The 26047-nt window shown below is 37.1% G+C and overlaps 1 protein-coding gene and 1 long non-coding RNA gene across 3 annotated transcripts in view; one reads left to right on the forward strand and one right to left on the reverse strand.

The window, feature by feature from the left end:
* LOC123573609 (uncharacterized) overlaps positions 1-8797 on the forward strand; it is an 81050-nt gene extending 72253 nt beyond the window's left edge. The window contains exon 5 of the long non-coding RNA XR_012435001.1: positions 8287-8797. This is a non-coding gene — a long non-coding RNA (uncharacterized lncRNA). The remainder of the gene's footprint in view (positions 1-8286) is intronic.
* Positions 1-26047, reverse strand: part of COL25A1 (collagen type XXV alpha 1 chain) — a 506241-nt gene that overhangs the window by 24318 nt on the left and 455876 nt on the right. Inside the window, exons 22-30 of one of the 2 annotated variants that reach the window (XM_065545315.2) lie at positions 24603-24647; positions 23317-23394; positions 16267-16290; positions 15601-15645; positions 12114-12158; positions 9462-9542; positions 8510-8572; positions 7836-7886; positions 4693-4719 (exon numbers count right to left, since the gene is read on the reverse strand). In XM_065545315.2, the coding sequence (XP_065401387.1) occupies positions 4693-4719; positions 7836-7886; positions 8510-8572; positions 9462-9542; positions 12114-12158; positions 15601-15645; positions 16267-16290; positions 23317-23394; positions 24603-24647 (459 nt within the window). Of the gene's footprint in view, positions 1-720; positions 802-4692; positions 4720-7835; positions 7887-8509; positions 8573-9461; positions 9543-12113; positions 12159-15600; positions 15646-16266; positions 16291-23316; positions 23395-24602; positions 24648-26047 lie in introns of both variants that reach the window. The other variant, XM_045392741.3, reaches the window with a different exon arrangement.

The raw sequence follows: 26047 nt of genomic DNA on the forward strand, positions 1-26047 counted from the left end.
ATTAAAGGCTTGAAATTAAAGCCTCGTAATAACAATTTTTTAAAAATCTCCGTTTAGTTGTTGTGGAAAGAAGGCTGACATAAAGAAAACGAAGAGCCAGGGGGAGATTCCTTCTTCATGAAAAATAAAAATCTCTAAACAACTGCAAAATACTTCTTTTATACTACTCACTATTGCCACAAGAACCTCATAACAGGGAATTTTCAATACGAACAACATAAAACACGTAGAACATGATATGATTGATTAATGTAAGGAGCCACAGCATTGACCTCACGCTATCAACAATGGCCAATTCCATACCTGCCACCAACTGAGGGCTACAGTTTTTGGTATCCAAGGAGAAAAAACAATTGAGGAGGCATTTTAAACTGCACTAGACTATAAAAAGTGTTTGGGAGAAACTATGAAATAATGAGCACAACACTTTTAAAAGAAGGGGATAATGGGAGAAGAATTGTCAGCCCTAAAAGAGGAAGGTTGGCATGTATGTAATTGAAGAATGACAGGACATTTATAGCATTGTTTGTTGCGGGTCTTCCTCTTACAGAAAAGCAGGCATCAGAGACACAAAACTGAGCTGAGCTCTCCTCGAACATAATGTGTTTCCTAATTACAGAAACCTCAACAGTACGAGCTGCTGAGTAAACTAGAGTTATCACGTAGGGTAGAAAGAAAAATCTGAGATTTGCACTAAAATGGAAAGTTTTCTTTACTTACTGGAAGACCAAGGGGTCCTCTGTCACCCTTTTGACCTGGTTCACCCTTCAATCCTTTAACACCATTTAACCCTGGTTCACCCTAAATGCAAAAGCAAATGCCAATTTTGGTTGCTATTATGGGTGTTTAAACTGTGAGAGAAGAGAGCCAGTCTCTGAAATAGTTGCAGATTCCAGTTTTAGGAAACAGCAGAGTCAGGCTAGATTTGTCTTGCACCAAATATTAATTTTTAAAGTTAAAATTAGTTACTAAACTGACATCAACAATTAATATTCTAGAAATCAAAATTCCCAGGAAAGTGTGCTCCTTACAATAAAAATATGTATGGTTGATTTCCTAAATTTTTCAGTTCTATCTCAAGGAAATTCATGTTATACCACATTTTTATGATCAAATAATTCAAAGACAATCGAGTGGAGGATGCTGAAGAAGATTCAGTAGAAGAAAAAAAAAACCCACTCTGCTGGAATGGAAAACTGGAATATGCAGGACAGGGTTATAGACAGATATTTTAAGCCTTTAAGCATGTTGTCCAACGGAATGAACTAAAAATGTAGCAGCTGATGTTTGAAGTAATGCCATTTAGCAAGTCCTCATTCACTGCCCTTGCCAAGTCAGATCCCTACATGGACTAATCAACAAATCACCAATCCCAGGAGAAAATATGAAGATCAAAGAACTTAAATGTAGTTTTACTAACTATCCATCTGCCCAATGTTAGAATAAAGAAAGTATGAATTTAACTCAGGGTGACATTATAAAAGCCACGGTAAATGGTAAATTATTGACTCTATTTTTAAAAACCAAGAAATACAGTACACCTATTTTCCATCAGTAACAACATGTTAGATATCAAGTTCTGACCTGTATAATTTTTGACTTTTATGTGTAGACATTAATTTGCCAAGAAAATCTTGAAGGACTTGTGAATGAGAGATGATTTCAGACACAAATGCCCTATAGAGTCTTGCTGGGTTTTTAACCTGGGTAATATTTACTCAACTTGCCTAATGATGTAAGTCAGTGTAGCGCTTGTTAAACATAAAGAGTTCAGGGCCCCACCCAGTCCATGGTAGCACAGAAATGGGTATCTTTAATAAGCCTCCCAGCGGAGCTTGCAGTGAGCTGAGATCCGGCCACTGCACTCCAGCCTGGGCGACAGAGCGAGACTCCGTCTCAAAAAAAAAAAAAAAAAAAAAATAAGCCTCCCAGGTGATTCTTATCAGGAAATTCTGGGAAACACTGAGCTAGATTCATGCATGGAATCATGTTATGTATTTGAACTTTCAAAGGGGGTCGCAAAATGATAAACACATTGGCATGGCATAAAAAAATCCAGGATTTTGAAGATAGGATGTTTGCTGCACAGCCACTCTAGGAAGTCCAAATGTGCCGGTTGTCGGTAAGATAGTATCCTGGGAATTCTACTGATTGAGGACACGATATTAAGGCCAAGGCTCAATAGTCAGTGACTAATTTGAGATCTGTGGCTTTGCATGTGTGTGTACTTTCAGCAAGTGGTCTTGAGGTACTTGGGGTTAAATCCAGTGACAGAAAGACCAAATTTCAAGTCTGGACCTAAGTTCTAGTCCCAGATGTGTCATGAACTAGCTGTGTAATTTGGGGCAAATAACCTAAACTGTTTGGGCCTGTAGTTTATCATCTATGAAATCAGGGAACTTGCATAGATATCGATGAGGTCTTTTCAACTTTTAATATCTGAAACTTATGATTTAAGTAAGAATTGAAGTTGTATGGACAAAATAAATTGTTGCATTCTAGAAATCAAAAGCTTCTTGGGCATCTCCTAATCCAACTGTGATGGCATATCTGAATCACTTATGAAATTAAATATCTTGGTGACATTATCCTTAGTCATTATGACCAGGCTGGTTTTTGTTGGCATCTTAAAATCCAAGAGTAGGCCGGGCGCGGTGGCTCAAGCCTGTAATCCCAGCACTTTGGGAGGCAGAGACGGGCGGATCACGAGGTCAGGAGATCGAGACCATCCTGGCTAACACGGTGAAACCCCGTCTCTACTAAAAAATACAAAAAACTAGCCGGGCGAGGTGGCGGGCGCCTGTAGTCCCAGCTACTCGGGAGGCTGAGGCAGGAGAATGGCGTAAACCCGGGAGGCGGAGCTTGCAGTGGGCTGAGATCCGGCCACTGTACTCCAGCCTGGGCGGCAGAGCGAGACTCCGTCTCAAAAAAAAAAAAAAAAAATCCAAGAGTAGGGCTGGGCGCGGTGGCTCAAGCTTATAATCCCAGCACTGTAGGAGGCCAAGGCAGGCGGATCACCTGGGGTCAGGAGTTCAAGACCAGCGTGGCCAACATGGTGAAACCTCGTCTCTACGAAAAATACAAAAATTAGTCGGGCATGGTGGTGGGTGCCTGTAATCCCAGCTACTTGGGAGGCTGAGGTAGGAGAATCACCTGAACCCAGGAGGCAGAGGTTGCAGTGAGCCGAGACTGCACCATTGCTCTCCAGCCTGGGAAAAAGAGCGAAATGCCATCTCAAACAAACAAACAAACAAACAAACAAAAATCCAAGAGTAGGAAGCATTGATTTTGTCCAGATGGGGAAAAAGGCTGAGAGAGATTAAACAACTACTAAGATCACAAAGCTGATAGATGGTGCTCCTGTTTTCTGACTCCCCCAGATAGTACTCTCACCCCAAAGTCTAATTGATGCTTCTGAGATACTGTTAACTCACTGGCCTTATTGGAAGGTAAGGTAGTCTAAGAAGAATAAAGAGGCGTGAACTTCTCCCATTCCTGGGTGTCACCTGCCTGACTGGGAAAAGGAAACCCAGATTTTCTGAGTCAGACCAATACCTGCCACCATCCCTAGAGCTGCGTGGGCTAAAGAGAGCCAGCGTCCCCCGAGGAGACAGTGGCCTGCCTCTGGGCTTTGTGACGCCTAGTGCCAACATTGCCTTTATGTGTCTTCCCAGCCCCTACCTGTTAGTTGCACCAGCTCACTACTGAGGCACTCTCAGGAGTTCATGAACCTTCTTTCAAGCAGGCTTGAGGATGAGTTATAGAATTTTTCTGTTCAGAACCAAGTATCACATAGCAACAATAACAGCTGTCTTTTGATATTTATCAACAGCTGCACCAGATATTTTGCTAAGTGTTTTATAATCATACCTCATTAAGTTATCACAGCACTGTAAGGTGAGTTACCCAGTTGAGTAAATAAAGGATCAGAGAGGGTCCATAATCTGCTCAAAGTGATACAGCCTGGCAAGATTGAGATTAGAACATAAGTCTTTATCACACATGTTCCCTGAAAGGGGGAGCTTGTCTTTCAGGGCTTATTTTAATATGCTGGGATGTCCTCTTGGTCTAGACTAAGGCAAAGGACAGGTGGAGACCATCTTCATCATGCAAGCTACACTAATTCTGACAAAGAGGAGCTTTTCTCCCATGTTCTCTTTTTAACCCAAAAGTATAGAATGCATGTAAGTGCTGTGATCTTCTTCCCAGTATAGCACACCTGAAATACCCCACCCACTTCTAGACCAATGACCTCTGGGCAAATACAAAATTAAGATGCTGGAGAGGCAAAGCATTTAGATGTGGTATGACTACATGGCAAGCAAGAAATATCAATTACTAACATCCAAATATACAGCTAGAGACACCATTAAAAAAAGCATCTAGACTAGTCTGAGAATCTCATCAGATTCACTTCTAAATGGTTGACTTGAGTACATTATGATTCATAATTTGAGAAGCTTACATAGTAACCAGGAAAAAGGCAAAATGAGGAATAATTTATCTCCAGGTGATCACTTAAATTTGTTATAAGTCATTTTGTGTTATGAGATTTAAACATCTGGATGCTTAAAGGCTCAAAGATTATCAACATTACTTGGCAAATAAGACAGGACAGACATGCTTCTGTCATGCTTCTCCATGATTATCAAGGAAGCAGAAATCAAATAATCAAGGGATTTGTTGGATTACCTTTGGTCCAGGAAGTCCATGAGGTCCCTGAAAATGGAAAACAGAGCTTTTAATTAAGAATTGATTCTCTGTTTCCCAGCAGGAGTGAATATTATATCACATAACAAAAGAGATGTAAGACAAGAATCTTCTTGTTTGAGCTATAGCTAGAGGCAGGCTAGTGGATATTATTTATTACCTACCAAAAGTTCCTGCCAGTTCTTGGATTGCTCTGTAATAGGAAATTCATTAATAGCAATTCTGTCTGCTAATACCTTTGAGGAGGGAGAAATCCGCCAGGGTTACATGGAAGAAAGAAGTAGGAAAAAACAGTATTCTGAAGAAGTAAATTATGGTCACTCTTTCCTCCCATTGCTCAAGAAAGAGCATTATTGGAATGATCTAAGCCACAGAGCATAGCCAGTCATCCCTTTCTGACTAGCTCCATTTCTATTTTATACCATAAACAATTATTATTGACTTCTTCTCCTTCTCCTTCTTCTTCTTCCTTCTCCTTCCTCCCTCCCTCCCTTTCTCTCTTCTTCTTTCTTTCTTTTTCTTTCTTTCTTTCTCTTCTTTCTTTTTTTGAAAAAATGGTAATTTTTTCAAATTACCATTAAAAAGTCTGAGTAGAATAAGCGAGATGCTTCATGAGTTCAAATGAAATAAAAATATGACTTTGAAGAGAAATTTGCCAAAGAGAAGCCCCAGATTTTAAGTGACAGGGAAGAGGAGAGGTTTTCCATTAACTCTTCCAGACCCAAGGTGTTGAATAATCTAAAGAAGACAGGAAGTGAGGAGATGACACCCAAGTTTGGGATTCTGGAGCATCATTTAAGATTAAAGAAAAAATTGTTATGTAGGAAAGCTAAGCATTATTATTTAGATTGCATTTATTTTTACAAAAACAAATTCTTCAAAGTTCTTGTAATAATTGTTTATCGGTGGAAGAAAGTCATAATGCATGCATGACTCAGGATTATAAAACACGCATTTTGTAGAAAATCTAAATATACAGACTAGTCAACTTAAATTAACTAAGGTTACTGTGGATTGCTGTAAACATTTCAAGAGATTTAAACAAACTATTTGGAGAAAGGAGTATTTAAATATCCATCAGTAAAATTATAAAACTTCAGGAAAAATTTATATTAAGCAATGCCTATATATTTGTTACATATGTCCACATTAGAATAATATTTTCCTTTTCGATAAGTGTCAGGTAAGCATTTTCAGGAAATGGCTGTTACTTTATCAGGTATTCTTATCTCATTTTAATAATGGCTTAAAATTCCTCTAAACTAATTAATTTTATGATATGAACAGGCTGTAGCATTTTCTAATTTAACTTTCTATCTTATAGTAGAGGAGGTATTAAAAAAAAAAGCCAAAAGTATGCCATTTGCTTAATTCTTAATGAACCATCTAGTTTTAAGAAAATAAGGTCACACTGGGTGAGGTGGCTCACACCTGTAATCCTAGCACTTTGGGAGGCCAAGGCGGGTGCATCACTTGAGTCCAGCAGTTCAAGAGCAGCTTGGGCAATGTGGTGAAACTTCATCTATTCAAAAAATACAAAAATTAACTGGGCGTGGTTGGTGACATGTGCCGTAGTCCCAGCTACTCAGGAGGCTGATGTGGGACGATCACCTGAGCCCAGGAGATAGAGGTTGCAGTGAGCCATGATCGTGCCACTGTACTCCAGCCTGGGCCACAGAGTGAGACCTTGTCTCAAAAAAAAAAAAAAAAAAAAAAAAGGAGAAAGAAAGAAAGAGCGAGAAAGGGAGGTAGGGAGGAAGGAGAAGGAAGAAGAAGAAGGAGAAGGAAGAAGAAGAAGAAGGAGAAGGAGAAGGAGAAGAAGTCAATAATAATTGTTTATGGTGTAAAACAGAAATGGAGCTAGTCAGAAAGGGATGACTGGCTATGCTCTGTGGCTTAGATCATTCCAATAATGCTCTTTCTTAAGCAATGGGAGGAAAGAGTGACCATAATTTACTTATTCTGTAATACTGAAGTCTTTTGATTAATTTACACCTGAGAGACACATGTGACCTTCTAGCCTGCTTGACTTGCTCTGATTCTGCTCCAGTCAAAAGCATTTGAAGCACTCTGCCTTTGACATTCTAACCTTAACACAACTGTCATTGGTTTGACATTTAAAGAATTATACTTGCTTAATGGCTGCCTTCCTCACTGGACATCAGTTCCTTCAGGGCAGGGTCACTGTCACCATTGGCCACTGCAAGACACCTGCAGTTAACACTGGCCCTGGCTCAATGAATCAATCAAAGTATCATAAAAGTAAGAAGGAAAAGATCTACCAATATATGTTATCTGAGGAAGTAAGCTTCAATTTTTATCATACTATTTTACAAATATCCTTTTTTAAAATTGACACATAACTATATTTATGGATACGATATGATGTTTTGATACCTTATACGTAAATGTTCCTACTGAACATTTCATTAAAGAGTTCAAACCTCAAACTTTGTCAGAATCATTCTTTAATGGCTATTACTACTACTACTATTACTATGATTATTATTTTTGAGATAGGGTCTCACTGTCTCCCAGGCTGAAGTGCAAGGGCACGATCACAACTCACTGCAACCTCGGCCTCCCTGGGCTCAGGCAATCCTCCCAACTCAGCCTCCTGAGTAGCTGGGACTACAGGCATGTGCCACCATGGCCAGTTAACTTTTGTATTTTTTGTAGAGATGGGGTTTTGCCATGTTGCCCAGGCTGGTAACTCCTGACCTCAAATGATCTGCCCACCTCGGCCTCCCAAAGTGTTGGGATTACAGGCATGAGCCATTGTGTCCAGCTCATTCTAAATCTTATTCTGCTGGTATTAGAGCAGCGGCTGGATAAAATGATTTGCCAGTGTTCACGCTGTAAGGCTGTAGTAGAGCTTGCTATATCTGTCTGTCTTTCCTCACCTCTATCACGAAACTACTCTTATCTCTTCCCAACATATGTGTTTGGGAGAGTGAATGACAACACTGTAAAGTTAATATATCTCAAAGCACCTGGTATTTTCCATCCATTCCACAGAGAGTAGTACAAAATACAAGCTGACTGTTTAGAGGGATGTGTTCATGTTCTCTCTAGTAGCATGCTCATAAATAAGCAATTACATTTTAGAAAGAAGGGAAACTTACCATGGGGCCAGGTGGGCCATGGGGACCTGGTGGGCCTGGTGGGCCTATGATCTGTATGTCCAAAAAATAAAAATGTTTTTGGTTACTTCATTTAGATAAGGCAGTTCAACTTGAATCTTGTGCTGGGGTTCTGCTAAGGCCATTAGTAGTTGCAGAGGAAGAAAGATACTGGAATAAGTGATGTGTTTGATTCTCTAGATTTAGAAATTCCCTTGTGAGAATTAAAAAAATACTCCAAAAAAAAAAGTTCTACAAAAGCCAGAATAAATCAAAAGTATGTTAAAAGAAAAGGAAGCAACTGATTACCAAGAAACGCTATAATGTCACTACTATCAAACTCAAATATTTCACTAAGCATAAGCAGGACTCTGGAGAAAACAAACAAGTATGTTCTATATTCACAAAGATCTATCCATTGTTATGAGAAAACCATTGATTTTTTTTCCCTCAGGATTAGACAGTCCTCTGAAAACCTGCTTCTACCTCAGACCTCTGATATACTTTGTCTCTCACTGTGCAAGGCTGACGGATGTTTCTTCTACAGTTTGACAAACCAAGAAGTTTGAGGTCTGTCTACTGTTATTCAGTCATCTGGCAGAGGTGGTATAGGTAAGTAACAGGTCAGCGTGTGAGGAGGCTCAGGAACCATGGAAGTTCAGCCACCATGGACTTACAGAAGGACCCTGTGGACCTGGCATTCCAGAATCTCCTTTTTCTCCTTTCATTCCATTGGCTCCCTACAAACAACCAGTAGCAGAGTTAAGCAGATAAAGTTATTTCCAGTGTAAGAGACAACTGAATTTTCTCCCCAATCCCATTGTTCTCTTGACATTTTATAATATTATGCACTTGCTACATAAAAGAAGGATTTATCTCCTTGCATTCTAGCTTAAAATAGCAACTTTACTAAAATCTCTAGGATTATGGGTGATATGTAAAATAAAATATAAAGTAAATACAAACTGGCTTGAGCTTGATTGGTTAAAGTCCTACGGTGTTAAATATATTGAGTTATAAATGTTATATCTTTTATGGTGGTGTGCAATTTAAACAGCAAAGGTAAGTCTTTTAACTTAGTTTTTATTGACATTTATATACTTCCTTGTTTTATAAAAAAGTCTAAGGCAGTGTAGTTTACTACATTTTTTAAAACAATTTTTACATTTTTCTCCTCCAAATTCTGGGTTAGAATTATGGGGAAAACCACAAAACACCATCCCATAGTATCATACACACAGAGGACACTTTCCAGAGAAATTTGTTTTTTAATTGTCCTGTATTTTTTGGCTCATTTCTTTATTATGGTTTATTTCCTAATAACCAGTTAATATCATCTTATGCATACTAAATTAAAGTGGCCAACTATGTTTATTTTATTATCTTCTGGGGAAAACAATTCAGGAAAACATGAAGGCTTACTTTATAATTCATTTGGTTACAAGCTTTACAATTTGAGTTCCCTAGAGTAATTAACCAATAATACCCCTCAAATATTTCAAAATAAAAATATTAGATGAACCACTAGATGAGATTGCAGCTAATGATATAACTCTTTCCTGATTGTTTAATTTACCTTAATAAGAACATAACATAAAAAGTATAAACAAACGAAAACTATAAACATACCGGTAATCCAGGAAGTCCAATTCCTCCTTTTTCGCCTGTCATACCTGGGTCCCCCATGTCTCCCTTTGAGCCTTTGAGTCCCTAAAAATGATAGATAGAGTTGGCATGTAAGCAGCATACTGACCTCTGATAATTACATCCTAGGGAAAATAGAATTCCGGATCAATTTCATTAGTAGCTGGGTTCAATGTTGAGATGATTCTGATTTTTGTTTTTAGGTCGAGTTATTTCTTACAGCACCCTTCTATATGCAATCAGTACTATTTCTCCCTATAATGAAATAGATTAAGTTCTATTAGACCATTTAAGTATGAAAAACATGAACTTAGGTTTTCACATAATTTCTCCTGATTTTATATTTTTACCTGGCAGCTAATTCTATCTCACCACACCTGAAAACAACTTAATAGATTTCATTCTCAACAATACAGGATGTATTCTGAACCGGGACCTAGTTTTATATAATAACAAATGTCCAGAAAAATTTCTCTCATCTCTATCCACTATACTCCCCTCCCTCCTAACTGCAGGCAGAAGTTCCAGTCACCATCAGTTTGCAATGGTCCAGTCTACAGACTGGTAAATCATTGGATCATTTACCGCACACTAATGCTCAATCAATGCTTAAAAGTATGACAACCTCTTCACAGTGTTCTTATTTTGTTCTCATGATGTCTCTATGAGGTGAGCCAGAATGTTATTTTTATTCTCCTTTACAGTGAGGAAATAAATATGGATTTTGAATGTTAACAAATCTGAATTTTGTAATTTTTTTTTTTTTTTTTTTTGAGTCAGAGTCTCACTCTGTCACCCAGGCTGGACTGCAATGGCGTGATCTTGGCTCACTGCAACCTCTGGCTCTCAGGTTCAAGCCATTCTCCTGCTTCAGCCTTCCAAGTAGCTGGGACTACAGGTATGCACCACTATGCCCAGCTAATTTTTGTACTTTTAGTAGAGACGAGGTTTCACCATGTTGGCCAGGCTGGTCTCAAACTCCTGACCTCAGGTGATCTGCCCACCGTGGCCTCCCAAAGTGCTGAGATTACAGGCATGAGCCACCATGCCTGGCCTGAATTTTATAATATTAGTACTGACATTAATTTATATTTTTAAGCATTTTCATCCTAGGAAACTCACTTCGATATACTGATGGCTCATTCTTCAGTAGAGATGATCATAGTTATTATGGTAAGGGGCTTCTAGGCTGCACAAACCTGTTTATCTTTTCTTTATTAAAAACTATTTATGGATAAAAATTATTTATGGAAAGGAACTTTTCTTGTTAACTGTACCTATTTAATAGTACCTAGTTCAGAATTACCCACTGGGTGAGTAGATGCCTGAATGAATAGATGGATCTTACTGATTAAAAACACCTGGATTATTTTTAGGGATCTACTAACAGAGAGCAGCCAGACGGCAACTTAGTGACAGAAGAAGACCTTGCAAAGCCTATAGAAAAAAAAAAAAGCTAGCTGCTATATCTGTAGGAGTCACATTGTATATCATTATGCATGTCAAATTAATTACTTATAATGACCAATGGTCAGAGAAGTAACATAGACAGACTTTAAAATTCTAAGTGATCTATGATATAGCAAATCATCTAAGGTATCTATGTTTTTTTTTTTTTTATCACATGTTCACTTAATATGGCATTATTATTGTTTCAACATATAACTCTGATATTAAAAATAACATCTCCTAAACCTAATTTTCCTATCTAATACTTTCTTCTAAGAAGTACATGTTCACTAGCTGTATTAAGAATCCTTTTGATTTCTTATGATTTTCCTGATTTTAGCCATTTCTCGGGTAAATAATGGAAACTAAGAAAACACTAAAGATCTTGAAATGAACCCTTTTGATTCCATTCCAAATTCTGAATACTGTCCATGTTCTCCAGCTCAGATTCTTTTAGGGCAGGGGTCGCCAAACCATGGCTCACAGGCCAAATCCATCCCAGGGATTGTTTTTGTACAGAGTGAATTAAAAAAAAAAAAATGTTGAGGTGTTAACCAAAAATAAATAAATAAAAAGGAAAGTTCAGCACAGAGTGCATGTGGCCTGTAAAGCCTAAAGCATTTACTATCTGGACTTTTATTAACCAAGCTTGCCGACTTCTGTTTTAGGGGGAACCCTCAGAGATATACTACCATACTCTGCCAAGCTACAACTTCCCGGCCTGTTTCTGTATTTTCTAAGGATCTAGGGATTAGGTGTCATCTTTATTTGGGAAAGGAAAACGTTGTCTAAATAAGGCATATAGGCAAGATTTAGTTTTGTGGAAGCTATCGTCACTGATTTGAATCTTGACATATTTGTATTAACTGACAAAAATTAGGCTGGTTTTACTAACTTTGTAATGATTTTACAAGTCTACTAAAAATTTGCAGGGGAGTCACTGGTAGGTTGATATAAGGTATTAAGAACCAGACTAAAGTATCATATGGCTTAGATATTTCTGCAAAGAAAACTAAGGTCTAATTTCAAACTAATTGCTTTTTAGAGTCAATGAAGTCTCTAGAACAAAGGGTTAAAAGAAAGAAGGTATCAAATATCAATGTTCATGACATTTTGGCTTCAAACCTACAATAAAAGTAGTAATCAAGAATGATGCTTTGAATAATAGTATATATCCATGAAAATTACCTGCTCTCCATCCATTCCTGGGATTCCTGGAGATCCTTGCTCTCCCTGTTAAGGTAAAAATAGATGACTTGCTTCCATTCTCATTGTTAACATACTGCACTACATAAAAAAACAATGCTAGTTGGTTAACAGTACAATTTGACTTTCAGCAAATGCATCATAACCCGAGAATATTCTGTTATAGCACATATCTAAACTAAGGGAAGTAATAATCTTTCTTCAAGATTATGTATAGTATTTATATGTAGCTAAGATCCAATGCTTTTAGTGTTTTTATTTTTTCTCCATGTGAGATGCAGGTTAAAACAGAGTGGTCAAAGAAAACTGATAGACATAACTTGATAGCTGACCATATCCTATAACAACAACCTATCTGCCTCAGTTAGTTAACTTTTTTCTTCATACAACCTCTGTATGATTTCTCTTACTTTCCAATTTCAGTAAAAAGGAAAACATAACAGTTAACCTAAAAAAATAAAATGCAAAGCCTCATGAATTTGCAACAATATTTTAATTGGCACAGTTCAAACAGTTAGTTACAAATTCATGATTGTGAGTGTGCAATTTCCAGAAAAGCCTCACTGAAGGATATCATAAATCAGATATCTTAATCTACATAAAATTACTTTTGAATCAATTCAATTTCTTTCACTGTGCCATGAATGAACTAATATTTACTATTCATGTTATGATTTATAAAGATTTTTGACAAACTCAAAATATAGAGATTTTTGTTTGCCTTTTCAAACTGAAGATGTTCCATTAAAAGCAAATTTATACAATATGCCAGAAAGTTAATCGAACAGTGAATGTTTAGTCACCTTTCAGTTTTGAAAAGTGACTAAATAAATTCCTTGAAAAGTAAGCATTATTTTGTATCAATGAGTCATTTATGTGGATCCCATTACAAATATCCCTGAATCCCACACTGTGGAAACTTTGTAAAAACAGCTCTTCTGAGTGTGAGAGGCCTGCCTCACAGACAGATTTCCAACAGAGCTGACCGGAGCCTATATTTTCTAGAAAGGCCTGTTTGGTGATACTATAAACGACAATATTGAAATGGCTAGAGCTCCTTTCCCTGGTAAAAACTTTAAGAGCTATGAGGTACAGCATGAAATTTGAGCTTTCCAGTGTTTAAGGAAGGTATGATCTTGTGGTTATAAACAAATGAAGCAAGAACAGCAGTGGGGGAAGGGCCTTTTCTTATTTCAGATTTCCTGCTCTTTGTGGTAGCAGCAAAGTTTATTTTGCCACAAACAAGTCTGCTGAGGTTGGATGCACCTGGCTAAGCCCTAGTTTCATTCAGAGTCTGAATACTTGTCAGCACTGTGGGTCCAATAATGATGGCTTTGCTAGGCTTTTCCCTTTAAAATATGACTCACAAGTGTTTAAAAGGAGAACATAATTCATGAGTTATTCATTTATCCTTCACCTCTCAAATGGGGTTTGTAAGAGTTATTTGATGTGTAGGGAATCAAACAATTCTTGTGTGATAAATGAAGGAGAAATGCTAATTGAGTAAGTTCCCATTCAGTCTGAGTTCCAAGATTAGAAGCGGTTCTATACTTGACTCAAGCTACATTTTGCTGTCGCTTGGTCATAGCTACATTCCACCCCAATTATCCCAACCTTCTCAAGGACAGATCATGAAACACATACAGGACTATATCAGCTAACACAAGATCTCAATTATAAGACCATTGTGGGGTGGGTGGGGGAGGGATGATAGCATACTGGGAAGGATGGCAAGGGTAGGAGGTAAGCGAGAATGACTCAACCCTCCTTCATATTGCTTGTCTAGATATTCATCTGGGCAACTTCTTCCTGTCTTTCAGTTTCAACTCAAAGCCGCTCTTGGCTCTTAAGACTTAGAGGGACCTTCTATGCACTCACTCTATTAACAATTGTACCTTTACTTGCCTATCTCCCTCCCTAGGCCATAAGCCCTTTATTGGAATTTCTTTCTAGTATCCTTACTAGATATTAGTCCTTACCATAGAGTGGAGGCTCAAAAATTACTTACTGAATAACTGAATTAAGACATGAATAGCAACTGGATTGTAAAAACCAGGGGAATACAGGTTTTAGTGATACAGCTTTTTTTTTTTTTTTTTTTAATCTAGGAGGTCCTTTTTGCCTCTTTGGGTCAAAGAATGTGTACCTTTGGGGCTTCTCTAGGCCTTTGGACTGTTGAGAAAAGTCCTAGAAACTTTTGAGGTTTGTGGGAAATAAGATACGTATTTAGCTTTGGGGACAATTTTGGTTCTGGAGTCTTAGTCAAGTGAGGAGGTGAAATAATGAACTTAGACCCTTGGTTGGTTCTACACAAAGGAAAAAAGAAATTGCAGATTTCCTTCTAGGATATCTAGTCCAGTTCACCAAGATATTACTGAATGGGGGTCCAGGCAGTGTTGCTCACCAAGAATAAAGATTATGTATAATTTTTTGTGTTATGTCTCTTAGGGACAAGAATGTGCTGGAGAAATAGAAAGTTAAAAATCCCACACCTTATATTAATGTTACACATGAAATCTATTTGAAATTAGGATCTATGTTCTAAATATATAGGCAAGGAGCTCAGTAATATTGTAATTTATATTCCTTTATATAATAGAAAAATAAATTTTCTATATACTAGATTTCTGTTTGTAAGTATCTTGAGAGAGTATGAAAGCTGATATGTGTGCGTGTGTGTTATGATAGACTTAGCAAATAAACTGCCCTAAGAAGCGTAAACAAAAGATGAATTTTGAAATAACTTGAATCTCCTACAAGAATCCAATGACGAAAGTCATATTTCAACACATGTAGCTCAGTTCTGAAAAGCCAGAATCACTCGCCATGTGTTAATTGATCAAACATGGTTGAATGACTAAGCTTCAGTTTGGAGGGATACAGCCATCAACAAAGTTTAGATATAAGCAAGCAATTCTAGCCTTCTACTATTTTTAGTTGGTATGTTTCATTAGATAAGATTTAAATGGCAAAATGTCTGAAAGTAAATAATAAAGACTGCATTATGAAAAATGATCCCTAAAGTTTTGATTTGTGAATGCACCATACTAAAACTTCCCTTACTCTTTTTATTAGAAAAGCATTAGAAGCAAGGATCTTTCTTGGTGTCAAATTAAATTTTCTCCAACCCTCCTTTAATTAAATATTTTCTTTTTTTCATACACCACATTTAGTGTTTCTTACATTTATAATTTCTGTGGAACTGTTTTCCCTTGTTTAATATTCTTTTTCTCAATGTCTTCCCCTAAATTAAATTTCTCTCTCTTCTTTTCCTATTTTCCCTAATTCTTTTCTAATTTCTATCTTCCTTTAGTCCAGACCTCAATTTCCTTTCTTCACTCTCTAAAACAATATTGCCGATCTCAGTTTCTTCAGCATTTTGCAAGACTGATTTTCAAAGATGCATATACTTAATGTGGGATTGTCTGCACTGTATGTGATAAATGGAAACAAGTAAATAAAGAATAACCTTTGGCCCTTGTAGTCCTTGAGGTCCAGGAGGCCCAGGAGGACCCTAAATCAAGAAAAAGCACAGTTTTTAAAAGTAGTAATTATATGTATCAAAATTCATGCCTTAATAGGCACACTATACACTTCCCTTATTTCTATCGTAATCAGATATCCCCAAATATAAATTTGCAATGAGGAAAAATTTTTACTAGTTACATAATTAGAAAAACCCACCTATTTATATACTAATATATGAACACATTTGAGGTAAAGATAAGATGGAAGGTCTTTTGGGTAGATTCGGTAAGGCAATGTAAAATTGCTGCCATGCTCCACACTTATCCTATTGGGATGAATTAGCCTATGAATATTAGCTTTGTTTCTACATACGCTCCTTGCCCCTCCACCCCAAAGACTTTGATTTCCCAGACCCTACAGAATAAAGCTATATTGTTTAGATAAGGTCAGAGACTTTTAAGAAAATTAGCAATCACTTTTTTTCTTGACCTTTTCACTAAGCAGACAAAGTGATTCAACTGGAGCAAATGTAAAAGATTATTAATACAAGAAAACATAAAATTAAGTATCAGATAAAAACAATAGCTACATTAGTACCATTTTGACTGGCATGCATCAATACCAAATACAAAACCACAAACCACAGAAAGCATGCAATAGGAGTTACCGTGACAGTTAAGGTGGTAATCCTCTGTTGGGAAAATGTATTGACAAAGACAGAGTTATCTATTTTGTGTGCCAAAGTACAGTAATACATTTGTGAAATAATCAACTTTTTGAATATGTTTTGGCTACTGTGATCTTATAAGGAGTTGACAAGATACTGAGAACATATTTTCCTATCTTCAATACAGTATAGTTGTAGAGATTTTTTAAAAATTATTTTTAGAATCCTATTTTAAAAACCTATAGCTGAAGAAAAAGAATGTCAAAATTTTAATTCACCTGATTGAAAAAATTATGCAGTAAAGTTGTATATGCTAGAGGCTTGTCAGTATAATTGTGAACTGAGAAATTTTGCTATTGATAAAAGCTCTATTCTAGAGAGCACTTCATTATGAAAAACAGAAATACCCAACTGTATATTTTTCTCTTTTAGTCTGCAGCCCATTTGTTGCATTAAAACTAACTGTGTGTGTGTGTGTGTGTGTGTGTGTGTGTGTGTGTGTGTGTGTGTTCCATGACTAAAGATATTAGTCGACATGGAATTAATCTAATTTCTTTTTTTTTTGGCATTCCATTTTTTTGTGAACTTAATCAGAAAAACAAATGAGTTTTTAAAATTGATTGCTTGATTTATTATACTTAAGTTCTGGGATACATGTGCAGAACATGCACATTTGTTACATAGGTATACATGCGTCATCGTGGTTTGCTGCACCCATCAACTCATCATCTACATTAGGTATTTCTCCTAATGCTATCCCTCCCCTTGGCCCCCATTCCCTGACATGCCCCAGTGTGTGATGTTCCCCTCCCTGTGCTCATATGTTCTCATTGTTCAGCTCCCACTTATGAGTAAGAACATGCAGTGTTTGGTTTTCTGTTCCTGGGTTAGTTTGCTGAGAATGATGGTTTCCAGGTTCATCCACATTCCTGCAAAGGACATGAACTCATTCTTTTTTATGGCTGCATAGTATTCCATGGTGTATATGTGCCACTTTTTCTTTATCCAGTCTATCATTGATGGGTATTTGGGTTGGTTCCAAGTCTTTGCTATTGTGAATAGTGCTGCAATAAACATACGTGTGCTGGTACCAAAACATAAGTAGACTGGTACCAAAACAGATATCTAGACCAGTGGAACAGAACAGAGGCCTCAGAAATATCACCACACATCTACAGCCATCTGATCTTTGACAAACCTGACAAAACAAGCAATGGGGAAAGGATTCCCTATTTAATAAATGGTGTTGGGAAAACTGGCTAGCCATATGCAGAAAACTGAAACTGGACCCCTTCCTTACACCTTATACAAAAATTAACTCAAGATGGATTAAAGATTTAAATGTAAGACCTAAAACTGTACAAACCCTAGAAGAAAACCTAGGCAATACTATTCAGGACATAGGCAAGGGCAAAGACTTCATGACTAAAACACCAAAAGCAATGGCAACAAGAGCCAAAATGGATAAATGGGATCTAATTAAACTAAAGAGCTTCTGCACAGCAAAAGACACTATCATCAGAATGAACAGGAAACCTACAGAATGGGAGAAAGTTTTTGCAATCTATTCATCTGACAAAGGGCTAATACCCAGAATCTACAAAGAACTTAAATTTACAAGAAAAAAAACAACCCCATCAAAAGGTGGGCAAAGGATATGAACAGACATTTTTCAAAAGAAGACATTTATGTGGCCAACAAACATATGAAAAAAAGCTCATCATCACTGGTCATTAGAGAAATGAAAATCAAAACCACAATGAGATACCATCTCATGCCAGTTAGAATTACAATCATTAAAAAGTCAGGAAACAACAGATGCTGAAAAGGATGTGGAGAAATAGGAACACTTTTACACTGTTGGTGGGACTGTAATTTAGTTCAACCATTGTGGAAGACAGTGTGGCAATTCCTCAAGGATCTAGAACTAGAAATACCGTTTCACCCAGAAATCCCATTACTGGGGTATATACCGAAAGAATTAATCTAACTTCTTAAAGTGCTAGAGAACTGTAACAAAATACACTGTCTCAAAAGTCTTAATCTCTAAAACATAATTCCTGATCCATGAATCATATTTTTGAATTAACATTTTCTGGTCTAAGTTCTGTGCTGAGAGTTCTATGGGGTTGATAACCACTTTATGAACTCACAGAGGGGAGAACGTTTCCTTTACGGAATCTGGTCATAGAGAAACATTATTCAATTACATTTAAACTTGTAGATATCCGCTGAACGCCATCCTTGTGTTTTCCACTATTCCACTCCAATTTCTGATTTGAGCTGTTGTTACTGTTTTTTTTTTTTTTTTTAAATTGTTGTAAAAGGTAAAATGTCCACAAAAAGGTAAAATGTCCCTGGGGGCAAGGTTATAAGGAAAAAGTAAGGTCCCAGAATTTTCCATCACATCCGTGTAACATAATTCCATTCAGTTTATTCTTCAGGGATTCACCTAGAACAAGAACTGGATTTGTAGTTATGAGAAAGCTACTTTTTTGTTGGTGTTGTTCCTACAGTGCAGATAAGTCATTAAACAAGGCTATTAGAAAATTAAGGAGTAGAAATAATTTCTTTATCATTGCCTTCCAATGACATGTTACTTTTTTTTTTTTTTTTTTTTGACACGGAGTCTCGCTCTGTCACCTAGGCTGGAGTGCAGTGGCACGATCTCGGCTCACTGCAAGCTCCACTTCCCAGGTTCACGCCATTCTCCTGCCTCGGACACCCGAGTAGCTGGGACTACAGGCACCCGCTACCACGCCTGACTAATTTTTTGTATTTTTAGTAGAGACGGGGTTTCACCGTATTAGCCAGGATGGTCTCCATCTCCTGACCTCGTAATCGGCCCGCCTCAGCCTCCCAAAGTGCTGGGATTATAGGCGTGAGCCACCGCTCCCTCCCTACATGTTACTTTTTAACTAGAAAACAGGATCATAAAGCCCTAAAAAGGAAAGGGAGCTTCAAATTTGAGCTCTCTGAGGTTTTCCAACATGTGCCATATATTAATTCATTTTTTACCTGAACATAATGGTAGTTTGTATTTTTTATATTTAAGGATAACAACATGTTTAATAATGAGCTGCAAAATAAAAGATTATTATTAATGGTAACTGACCTAACAGATGGAGTTTAAATGATTTTGTTAAATAACTATGTTTGTGAAACTTTAAAATTGTATAGTGTTCCATCCAGCTAATAGAAAAACAAATGACAATAAGCTGAGCTAACTTCACAAATACATAGTCTTGACCACCATCTGGAAGCACCAGTATGCAGACACACAGAGAAGTCCTAACGATGTGGCTCACTGTGCATTTCTGATATGTGGCAAATTTAAGTTAAAGCTATATAAACTCAGCAGGATTCTGTCCTGAACTCAAATAATGAATTGAAAACCAGAATTTTTGGTGGTGATGGAGAAAGACATGCCATTCGCTAGTGAGACACGATGTGAGATGGGAGGCATGAACTACAGAAACTGCAAATTGGGTAAAGCCCAGCAGCCTGCTTTGTGATTTATTCCCTGAAATGTTTATCTGAATCTCTTTAGAATTAAAGGTTATTTTCTTTCATTTCTCATAATGGTGAAAGCTTAAACTCGCCCATGATTCATACTAGAGAACAGGTTTGGTTTAGATGGCAATGAGAATTTTTTTAAAGAGTCAGTTAGGAAACAGAGGTTTTACTGCTAATTTGTGGAAATTTAACCACCTTAAATAAAAATAAATAGCTTATGGCAATGTTTATGTAAATCACAATCTTCAATAGAGGCAACAGTCAAATTTTATATTTCTAATATGGTATGATTATAACTGTAATATACTTCTACTTATCTGATTATCCTAGAGTATTTGTAGCAGATTGCTTTAAAAGGGGTAATAATGACATACCTGCAAAAGTGTAAATATCCATCACTAGTTAGAGAATTAGAAGAATAAATGTCTACTATCTCTTCTCAATCTAATGTATTAATTTTATGAGGGACTCAATTCACTAGAGCACTATGTTAGGAAAACCAATAGTTTTGATGTGAAAAGATAACTATAAGCAAGGCAAATAGTTGCCTAACAACCAACCCCATAAGAAGAATAAACCTTTAGGTTGAGACATAAGCATGAACTAGTGAGGGATATTGATTGTTTTGTAGTCATATAGAATTAAAGATGAGAAAAAGAAACAGAGGTATCTTTTCATATCGAGATATAGGTGTCACATTTTTTAAAAAGTACAATGCTTTTAGGCATATCAGTAGAAAGTGCTCAGAAGCTCTGAGAAATCACCCTAAGAATAGTATTAGGTTTTGTGGACTTACAGAAAAACATTTATTCCAATAACATCCTCATTTTGCAGATAAGATCAATGAAGTATAGATACATTAAGCAATTTCCCCTAAATGACTGAGCTAATAGAGGGGAGATCAAAATAGAGATTTCCACTTTAGACTAAGGATAGCTTGCCTCATGCCAGGCCCAGTTCATGCAAAGAATGCTTTGAGAACTTGATCACAGTGTTGCAGAAAAATGCCCAATTATATTGGAGCAGTTCTTGGAGGATAAAAAAGTAGATACCCCTTAAAGGTGGTAGCAAGAATTATGGGGCCATTGGAAGTAGTTCAAGGGCAATTTACAACATTGCTAATAAGCTAAGTTTTTAAAAAGTCCCTATATTTTATAAGAACTTTGAAAACACAGTAGGCACACCAAAACTTTGTGTTCTCTGTCTCCCTTTCTTTCCTTAAATAGTTATCAACTTGTGGGGAAAAGGGAACAATTTAGAAAACTAGTTCTAGAACTTGACAGTAGCCCAGAGGCCACTGATTACGTTGAATCCAGTTACACAGAGGAACACTAATTCAAGCTCTTGACTAAAGATACTGTCCAAGCAACACTTCTCCAAGCAGTAAACATGCTTCTCTTTGTATTTTACCAGAAGAAAAAGAATGAAAAGGCCAAAAAATAGGCTGAGCTGAAGATAGATTAAAAAAAAAAAAGACTTAGTACTCTACTAGTTAAAAATGATAGTTGTAGCAAAGAACCTATTAAGAGGTACAGATCTGTCATAATTAGATTGTGTTAGTAAAATCATAAAGATGGAAAAATCAAACAGGTACAAAGTGGCAGAGAAATATTTAAAACAACTAATTTGGCTTACAAGCAAAGAAATGGCTTGTACATGAGTTAAGTATACTTATTCAACCAATAACCGTTTATTTAATATTTACATATCTAGACAATATAAGCATAAAATGTTTTTCTATCACTAAGCTTACAATCTCATAAGAGGTAAGACTAAAATCAACTATGGAGTTTGATTTTCAATGGTAAACCACCAGAACCCCACTACTAATGTTTTAAAGGATTAAGAGGAAGAACTCATTTGAGTGGCAGCAGTGGATTGATGTGTAGAATTTATATGGGAAAGAAAGGAAAGAAGAGTGGGATGAACACAGGCAAAAAGGGGGAGATTTGTATGGATATGATAAAAATGATTATTCCAGGGGAGACTTGCTGTGGAGAAATGAAAAGTTCTCCACAGGAAGGGCATGACTATAGAGGCTTAAGATGGAGAAGCTTTGGCTTGATAGAGTAGGCAGAAGGGGGTCATTAGGTTTCTCAGCAAATTAGAAGCATCAAAGCCATGATCGTTTATAAAAATTAATCTTGGAGTGATACACAAGATGAATTAGAAGGACAAGGAGGTACTAGGGAAAGAGTCATTGGTCAGGGAGTTGTTGCTGTATTAGGCATGAAGTAAACAGGATGTGGACTCAGTTGGGAATGGAAAGAACAGGCAATCTCAAGAGATACTTTGAAAAAGGGAATAGAAGCCCCTTGGTGAGATAGAATAAGTAAAGGACTAAGAATAGTTTAAAAATTGCTCTAAACTTTCTATTCCCCCAAAATCCAGATTCACGGTATCACTAACAGAAACCGGTTACTTAAAAAAGGGACTCATTAGGTAGGTGGGAAAGGTAACCAGTATAATTGTGTGTATTGGTGGAAGTTGATAAAGCATTCATACATCCATAATGAAAATATTCTTGGACAGCTGGGAGCATACACAGATTATATCTGGAGATGAAAGAATTGAGAGCCATAATGTGGAAGAACACAGAGGGAGTGGCTGTACCAAGAAAAGATCAGAGATTTGAGGATACTAGGGAATAGACAGAGAAATTACAGGTGATACGCCAGAGAAGAAAAATGGAAAAAATGGAATGAAAGTGGAAGGTCAGAGAGACACAAAAAAAGTTTCAAAAGGAAGGTGGTTTGATATCAATATCACAAAAAGGTCAGGGGTGATGAGTCCAGTGGACTTGACGTAGAGGTTATCGTTGACCTTTGTAAGAGAAGCGGCAACAGAATGATGATAAAGGCTAGAATGCAGGAGTCTAAACATGAAAAGAATGAATAGGAAGCAAAGGTGATAGAGACAAGCCACATAGTCGATTGCTTACTTAATGAGATGAAAAGAATTATATGGTAGCAATAATAAGAAATACTTATAGAGAGCTTACTATGTGCTTACTCCTGTACTAACAGTATAATATATATTGTGCCATTTGGTCTTCTCAATAACGCTATGAGGCAGATACTGCTACCATCCTCATTCTGTAGACAGGGAAACTGAGGCACAGAGAAGTGAAATAACTTACCCTAGGTCACACATTTAGTAAGCAAGAGAGCTGAGGTTTGAATGCAAGCAGCTCCAGCCCCAGAGGCACAGAGCTCTTGATTGCCTTGCCACGCTCCCTCTGCAAGCAAGGAGGCAAAACTTGGCCAAACTAACACAAGGTTTATCCCTCATAAGGCTTAACTATATCTGAAGGTGGAAGGGAAAGGAAAGAAAGGATGGAAAAATGCTACAAAATAAAGAAGATAAACTGGGGCAGAGAGAAGGGGATGGGTTCTTGAGAACAGGGAGAAGGGGTGCCTTGAGCAGTGGAGTCCTCTGAGGATAGAGGGTGTGGAAGCTCATATTTGCACACATTACATGGGTGCTCCTCAGCATCCTTCTCAGTGTATGTCAGGGCAGGGAACAGTCACTTGCCTGTAAGGCTTCGTGGAGGTTGCCGTTGTAGTCTATGATCTCAGTGGCTCCTTGATCCCCTTTTTGACCAGGTGGACCCTATGACAAAACCAATCAAGGGAAAATCATGGGTATTAGCTTAGCATGTAGGGTGGACTATGGCAGAAACAGAAACACAATTCACAGGTCTCTCTGACCATCATTTCCCTACTAAGGCCCAACTGTACTTTAGAATATATAAATAATTATGTTCAAAATGTATCCTTATTTCAAAGGAGGAAAACCACTTCTTATATCCTGTTTTTGGTAGGTCCAAGATATGAAATCTGATTAAAAAACAATTTAATTTTTGAAACTATTTTCTGAAAATTACAATATAGGCTACCCTGATGTGACCTGTACAATTTTATTTGCTTTATTCACATTTATTAAAGCATTCTCTAACCTTTTGTTCCTCATCCATACTTCATATATTGCTTCCTCATTCTTTTTTTGAGATGGAGTCTCGCTCTGTTGCCCAGGCTGGAATGCAGTAGCGTGATCTCGGCTCACTGCAACCTCTGCCTCCTGGGTTCAAGCAATTCTCCTGCCTCAGCCTCCCATGTAGCTGGGATTACAGGCACGCACCACCATGCCCAGCTAATTTTTCTATTTTTAGTAGAGACGGGGTTTCACCATGTTGGGCAGGCTGGCCTTGAACTCCTGACCTCAGGTGATCCACCAGCGTTGGTATCCCAAAGTGCTAGGATTACAGGTGTGAGCCACTGCACCTGGCCCTCATTCTTTAAAAAGATAGAACATTGTTCTGTAGAAAAATGTTGGCTTTCCCATCAGGAATGAATGCCACATTAAACCAAATAGGGAACAAACAATAGAATACATGTATATTTTTAAGACTTCTACCCTACTTACTAGATCTGCTACTTAACTTCCATTAGTCATGTCATAATTCCCTGATGTTTTTTAAAAAGGACGCTGAACATATGGGTTATTGCTTTCTTTATAATTGAGTTAATTGAAAAGTGGAAAATTCTATTAGCTGGATGGAAACAGACGGAAAGTAGACAGGGGGAGTTCTTTAGACCTTCTCAAAGAAACTTAGTTTATGTGTTGGAATCCCTACAATCACTGCTTCTGGTGAGGAAAATAAAGGAGGTAGGGGCGTTTCAGGAATAATTACAGTAGTCTACCTCCAATACTGTTATGAGTATTATTAATACAGATGTCATATGAATAGCCATGCAGACATGAATTCAAATCTGGGATTGTAGGAAGCAAAAGTTTAGATGGATGAGAGGAACACTCACCCTTGGTCCCTGAGCTCCAGAGTCCCCTTTGTCTCCACGATCCCCCTTTTCCCATTGGAAAGAGAAAAAACTTAATTAGAAGTGGGAGAGTCTAGAAATCTCTCATCTAAGAATGTATTTATACCATACAGAAGCACCTTTAATATGAACCTCTGAAGTGAAAAATAACAGCAACCACCACCAAAATGCAAATGCTTTTTTTAAGATACAGCTTGAAAAGAACTAAAATTTCTTTTTTAAAAAAACTCCCTTTTCAGGTAATAGAGTATCTTGAAACAACAATATATATGGTAACTGTCTCACTAGGTAGGATCTGCAAAGGCAAAGCAAGTGGTTTCTATGGCACCCAAAGCAAGCTTTTACCTTGCAGATTGAGCCATGTTCTTCCTTTTTATGAAGAGATTTGGGGCAAAGGGAAAAAGAGCCAACAATTGTGTTGTTTTTCCTCTGAGAAGAAAAGTATAGATAATTGGGACAGGAAAGGAGTAGAGAGCTCATTCTAGGGAGAATTAGGAAAGGAAGGTCACAGGCTAGGCCTCCCTCGGATGATGGGAATCTAAGGAAAAGTTCATCTGTAGGTATAGGCATTTTAACACTCAGACAGTGCTGAAGTGGACAGCAGCCAGCTGGAACAGGTTGGCAGGGCTGAAGGTCAGAGGCAGGGCAAACCCAACGCTCTTTTTTCAGTGCAATATGAAATTTATCTGAAGTTTCATTGATGGTGGCATTACCTCAATTGTAGAGCAGGAGGAATAGTCTAAGCCCTCAAAATTCTTAGAAATGTAAACTGAAACTTTGGAGAAGAGATTTGAACCTATGTAGATTTAAAGGTTCTTTAAAACAGCCTTAAATTGATAGGGTTCTTTTTCTGTATAGACTTCAAAGCATTTTTATACGTCTTTCTACAGATTCCCATAAACTGGGTAAGGATGAATAAAGATAAGCAGGAAAAAGGATTATAATTCTTCCCATCCACAGTATGCTAATAACATTGATCATAATAAATTTGCTATGAATGAAGCATTAATAATCTTTGCTCTCTATTTTCTTCATCTTGCACACATTTTTTTCCATGTTAGTAGCTAACAGCATTTTAAATAACATGATTCTGCTGACACTATATATGTTATTGCAGATAGTATAAAGAGTATGATATAGAGGAGAATTTCAATTGGCAGTAAAATTTTAATGCAATGAAGGCAGTCAATTAAAAAACAGAGTATAATTTGAGCATTTATCACAAAGATAGCCAGGAAATGAAAAATTAGATTATACAACACATAATTTAAGGAAAGTTCTTAATTTTTTTCAAAGAAGCTATTCCTATGAAATAGGAAATACAACTTTTCTTAAGGAATTTTCTGAAGCACAAGACTATGCAAAAACAAGCAAGATGAAATAAATGTATTGTTTTGAGATATCATCATAGAGCTACTGCAATCCAT

Source organism: Macaca fascicularis, chromosome 5, assembly GCF_037993035.2.
Source record: "Macaca fascicularis isolate 582-1 chromosome 5, T2T-MFA8v1.1".
NCBI classification, from domain to species: domain Eukaryota; kingdom Metazoa; phylum Chordata; class Mammalia; order Primates; family Cercopithecidae; genus Macaca; species Macaca fascicularis.